Source organism: Nothobranchius furzeri, chromosome 7 (assembly GCF_043380555.1).
Source record: "Nothobranchius furzeri strain GRZ-AD chromosome 7, NfurGRZ-RIMD1, whole genome shotgun sequence".
Classification (NCBI taxonomy): domain Eukaryota; kingdom Metazoa; phylum Chordata; class Actinopteri; order Cyprinodontiformes; family Nothobranchiidae; genus Nothobranchius; species Nothobranchius furzeri.
Window position 1 is genome coordinate 59916437 of NC_091747.1, and position 6000 is coordinate 59922436.

The 6000-nt window shown below is 43.6% G+C and overlaps 1 protein-coding gene across 6 annotated transcripts in view; it reads left to right on the forward strand.

Moving 5' to 3' along the window:
- LOC107383076 (A-type potassium channel modulatory protein DPP6) overlaps positions 1–6000 on the forward strand; it is a 371266-nt gene that overhangs the window by 325169 nt on the left and 40097 nt on the right. For all 6 annotated transcript variants that reach the window (XM_054751024.2, XM_015955500.3, XM_054751025.2 and 3 more), the window contains 4 exons: positions 3003–3110; positions 4005–4074; positions 4263–4457; positions 4748–4802. In XM_054751024.2, coding sequence (XP_054606999.2) covers positions 3003–3110; positions 4005–4074; positions 4263–4457; positions 4748–4802 — 428 coding nt within the window. The remainder of the gene's footprint in view (positions 1–3002; positions 3111–4004; positions 4075–4262; positions 4458–4747; positions 4803–6000) is intronic.

Here is a 6000-nt window from a genome sequence, read left to right on the forward strand (position 1 = left end):
TCAAACATCTGAAACGTCTCCCCAGCCTTCATTAGTGTCTACGGGAGTGATTCATCACTAAATCAAACAAATCAGCTGTTCTCATGATCTAAAACGTGTAGAAAACACTCTGAAGTTGCAAGTGTGGTATTCTGGCCAACGGGGGTGGTGGGGTCTGAGTGAAATTTCATTTACCCTGTAAGGGATCATTTTAGCAAGAAAAGGATTTAAAATTGCAAAAAAGTGGCCGAGTAGGGCTTTAAAATAAAACAAAATACAATTGTTGTTGGATCCATGCAGAAAGGGGCCCCTGGGGGCCCCGCCCACCTGAGCCTTGACGCTCTGACTGTGAGGTGGATGTAAAATGAAACTAAAGGTTATAAACCACCAGAACGTCCACCTGTTTGCTGAGTCGCTGTTATTCCTGAGGACATCTTGACCTGATGGTAGTAATAATCACATTATTCCCCACATTAGATGTGCTCATTACATTATGACCTGCCCAGCAGCAACATCAGCACACGCTTAATCTGATTGTGTTGCACCCCTCTGCCCTCATGTGTTATGCTCAAATCCGAGTAGACACGCGACAGCGATGCATTTAGTTAGTTAGGATCAACTTGATTTGGAGTTTTTCTGCAGATTCAGCATCATCTAGCTAAGGTGCAAGAACACATATTAGAACCCGTCTTTGTGGCTGAAACAGGCTCGCAGCAGGATTCACGGAGCTGCTGAAGCTCCACCTCGTCATCAGACTTTTTATTTTATTCCTGCAGCAAGTTTTATCTGAATCGCCAAGCAGCAGCAGCTGTGGCAGCAGCTGAGTTGATTTCCCGCCTGGGCGCTGCCTCTTTTTTTGGGGAAGTTCAGCACAAACCAATTCCAACGCACAATGTTCACCGCCATACCTTTGACCCGCCGTGTTCTAGTCTCAGCAGCCTGCGGCGACGAGTTTGTGTCAAACAAGCCAGCTGTGGTTGTTGAACAAGTGCGGCTGGTTGGTTCTGATGACTGAAGCTTTCCTTCGGGGGGGATTTGGATCATGACTGCGGTCATGTGTTGTTTTAATCTTGTTTTTTTTTTATCAAGTCAGCTTTACTGATATTTATGAAAATGGGAATTTAAACAAACTCACTGGACTTTATCACTTAATTTACTTATGGGACAGCAGAAGCTCAGCAGGTAGAGTGGGGGGTCCAGTAATCGCAAGGTTGCAGGTTCGATCCCAGCTCTGACCAGAGAATTCTGCTGTTGTTTCCTTGGGCAAGACACCTAACTCTCCTTGCCTGCTGGTGGTGGTCGGAGGCACCGGTGGCGCCTGTGTTCGGCAGGCTCGCCTCTGTCAGAGCGCCCCAGGGCAGCTGTGGCTTCATCGTGGCTCATCCCCACCAGCGTGTGAATGGGTGAATGAATGATTGTGTTGTGAAGCGCCTGGGGGGGGGGGGGGGGGGGGGGGGGGTTGTAGAACCCTGTATTTTATTTCTGCCACACATATTTTGTAATGGCACCTCTATAATTGTTAATATTATTGATAATTTCCCTAATTTGTTGTTGTATTTTTACCTTTTATTTACTTATTTGTATGCATAACTATGAGTTTATTTTATTTTATATATCAAACCACAAATACTTTGCATAGTTATGTTACTGACCTTGTTTGAATTACTTGCATCACATTAAAGTAGAAAAGATTCTATAATAAACACTGAACTCTAATCTGACATCATATTATTTAAAGAGGACATATTGTGCAAAACTCACCTTTTGCATCATGTTGTGCAGCCATGTGGGTCTCTACTGCCTCTATAAGCACGAAAACCCCTGTCCATCCTTTTGGTTTTAGGAATTATATGCCTAAAGCTAGATGTTTAAAAAACGAATCCCCGTTTGTGATGTCACAAACGGGGAATCTCAATGAGAATCTACTCTCACGTGTAAAGCCAGGACCACACGAGTGTTTTTTAGCCTTAAATCCCTTGTTGTGAACAGAATTGTGACAAAAACTGTGAACTTGAGGGTGATTAGTGAGCCTGTGGCTGTCCAGTGTGACCAGGTCAGCAATAGCTTATTGAGCACCCTCATGACCAAAGACAGCCTTCAAGCATGGCTTGAAAACCTAAGGCTTCCTTCTGCAATCGACCAATGAAAATGCACCCCGGGAGTGATGCAAACAGCCAGTGATGGGAGTGCAACACAAGAGTAGAGTTAGCAACAGTGGAAGCTGCACCTGGGAACATGTGGGCTGCTCCTTTGTGGAGTTAGGTTCGGAGTCTAATTAAAAAAAAAGTGTTAACTGGTGCTTATTTGTCTGTTCAGCATTGTTGTTCTGGTTAGGTGTCTGCTTTTAGTGACGTATTTTGGGGGATGTAACGTGTCCTGCTAGTGCGAGATGTCGTTCAGTTCGGCTCACTTGCACCGCACAGTGCGCCACCTCCCTAGAGTCGTCACAGTGTGACATGAGCAGTCCTGTGTGACCGCTGTGAGCAGTGTGGTCCGAGCTTGAGAGAGGGATGCTGCTGGAGGAGCAGCATCTCTATTCTTAGCCCCTCCCAGAGCTAGTATTTTAATACTCTGAATTAAGACTTATTGCTGTGGGATGGGGTGGTGTTTTACTTTTAACTGTTCGAACCAGAGCGCTGCGTGGTGAAGCAGTAGGCAGTGGTGATGCCTCCTAGCATGAAGGTTGCAGGTTTCAATCCCAGCTGTAGCTTTTCAGCGTGGAGTTAGCATGTTCTCCCCTCACATATGTGGGATTTCTCAAAACAAGAAGGAGTATAAACCCCAGCTTCCTGAGACCTTAATGAAGATGAGGCTGTTCAGGTGATGAACAATCAAACCAGACATTACATCCGCACTCAGACAAAACTAATATTATTGGCTTTTAGTTGACATTTTATGTCACATTTGCTTTGTTCATCATTTTCATTCACAACTACAATCAAACTTGATCAAAAATCAGGAATAATCCATGAAATGAAACTTGAGTTTCTTTCTGTTTTAGTTGTTTGTTTTTATGTTTTCAGGTATTTCAGAAGTCTGTAAACTGGAGAGCAATGAGAATCTGAGGCTGACTCTGGAGTCCATGCAGATGCCCACCGTGGAATACATGGAGATCAACATGGACGACTACAGTAGGTGTTAGACTTTCTGCAAGCTTAACGTGTAAAAAAGGAGGGAATTTACGGTTGCAAAGATGATTTAATAAATACACTTCAGTTTGATCAGCAGAGCGTTTTATTAGTTAGTTTTCCTCGCATTTACAATGTTTTATCTTTATGCGGTTTTATGACTCTGGTCCTGCTGACGACAAACTGAATCCTGTTAACGAGGAGGCAAAAAACGAAGAAATCAGCTTTCCTCGTGGGCTAGTTCAAAACATTTGAAATAGCTTTAAAAATCATCCTTCAGCTTTCAGATGTTCTAAATGTTTACTGAAAAATTCAGCTTTGCATCGTTGTTTACAACAGACGGATGAGGGGTTTCCATTAAGTATAAACAGGTGTGGGCGTTCCTGACTGTGGTCGTCGATGATGGTCAGAAATTTGCAGAGGAGTAAATTAACAGATGTGAAAATCAAAGAAAAGTTGTAGAAAATGACTCCGAGATCAAATATGTTGTAGAGACATGGACGTCATTTTCACTTTAGAAGTAGGGGGGGCACGGGGGGTGGGGGTGGGGGGGGGGGGGTATCTTTACAGTATGTTCTAATGGGAAACAGGCTTCAACACAAACAGTTGTTTTTTGCTTGGTCCTAGAGCTCAACTAGTGTCAATTTAACATTGCATAATATTTTTTTTGGATGGTAAAAAGTGCAGGGGTCAAAACTTGACTTGACTGTGGAAAAGGTGGGGGGGGGGGACATGTCCCCCCACCCCCACCCCAAAAATTACGTCCATGTGTGGAGAAGAGACTGAAGAGCGTTAAAAGGGCTTAACTGAAACGGACGTAATAATTGAATCTCACATGAAAACGGACGAAGATGTGAAGCTGAAATTAAAACGGACTTTTGTTTCTCTGGACTCCAGTCCTTTCCTTGCAGATCCTGAAACCTGCCGGCTTCATGGACACATCTCACTACCCGCTGCTCCTGCTTGTGTACGTTTCTATGCTGAGACTAAAGTTTATTGTTTATTATCTTAATTTTTTGTCCTAATTTCCAGCCACGGTCTGTAATCTGGCTGTTTGCACAACATTAAACTAAATCATTTCACTTCCAAAGACGTGACTTTAGTTTGAATAAATCCCAGCTGAGACTTACTTTGATGCGCCGCTCTGTGATGCAGCGATGGGACACCCGGTGGACAAACGGTAACGGAGCAGTTCATCATGAACTGGGCCACGGTTCTGGTGAGCAGCTTCGGCGCCATCGTTGTGCACTGTGATGGGCGAGGCAGCGGCTTCCAGGGCACCAACGTTCTGCACCGGATCCAGAAGAGACTGGGAGTGTTTGAGGAGCAGGACCAGATGGATGCTCTCAGGTTTGGGCTTCAAGTTTTCAAACGCAATCAATGTTGGACATTTTGACTCTTTTTCGTTTGTATTTTACTTTTAGTTTGATTGTTGTACCCGATTATTCTTTGGCAGCCAGTGTCGACATTAAAGTAATTTCATTGTAAAGGGAAACACGATTCCTTCCGTACGTTTGGCAATAAAGCTTTAAATCCTAGAAAACGGATTAAATTAAAAGTAAGAAGAATAATCCGGGAGAACTAAAAACAGATTTCTTGCAATAACAAAATGACAGCAGATGTTTTTATTTCTTTTGCAGGTTTATGCTGCAGAAGCCGTATGTGGACAAAACCAGAGTTGGAGCTTTTGGACAGGTAAACGAGTCTCGGCACTCAAAAAATAAAAAGCTAACTCAGATTCTTGTTTGGCGGAAATCGAAGCTTCGTGTGTTTTTAAATGGACATGTCGATACTTTGTTTTATTGATAATTTGTCTACTAAAAGAACCTCATCTTCAGGTGACGTCACTGAGTGTGGGCGGAGTCTCTAGAAGAAGTCCTCGGACCGGAGCACTACTCCAACCTAGCTAGATCGGTAGCAAACTAGCTTCTAATTTGGAGTATTTTAAATATCTCTTCCTCCAAAAACGAACATTGACAAATTTAAGTAGCAAAAAGTTAAAATATGTTTTTTTTTATTGTTGTAAAAGTTTAAAATGTCATGCTATTAATAGCTAGCCTATCCACTGAGCACTTCATTTCCTCTCCCTCTCAAAATGCATAAATATGACAGATCTGAGGTTTAGTTTTTTAAGATATTTTAGTTTTATTTTGCACAACCTGTGAATAATTAGGATTTTTCCCTGTATCTGAATATCTTCTGTCCTTAGAGCACGTAGCTATGTGTAGCTAGCCAGCTCGCAACCACTAAAACAAGCACAAGAATCCTAAATGAAGGTTTCTGTAAATATTTCACCACTGTAACTACACAGAAACAATGTATTACTAATACACACGGCTAAGTGTCGTGCTTAGTACTTACCCCGGCTTTCCACGGGAGCCGTCAGCAGCACGTTACTGCAGCAGCACGTCTTGCTCGCGTAAGCTGCTGCTTGGCCCTTCCCACGAGACGCGAAGCAGCAGGGGAGCAGCTGTCACCGACCGAGCACGAAGTCACACAAGTGACTTCGTCAGTAAACACAACAACAAGCAGGAGAAAACTACAACATGGATTGTGTTTTATGTTCTGTCCGTTTTATAATCGCCAATACGGACCTGAAAAACAAAGGAGACCGCTAGCTAGGTGATAACTTCTCACGGGGACGCACAATTAGTAACTTTTTTAAAAGTAAAGCAACCGGAAGGCACTACGTTCTTTATTCTGAAAATCTCGGGAGCTTCTCTCCATTTTCGCATCCGATTTCCTGTCCTTCCTTCCCCAAAAATGTCGAACTTGACCCGTTTCAAAGGCGTCGCGCGTAGAAAATAGAACCGGCGCGTAAAGGCCGCGACATGCTGCTCCTGAGACGTGGCCGACTCGCGCTGCTGACGGCTCCGGTGGAAAGCCGGGGTCA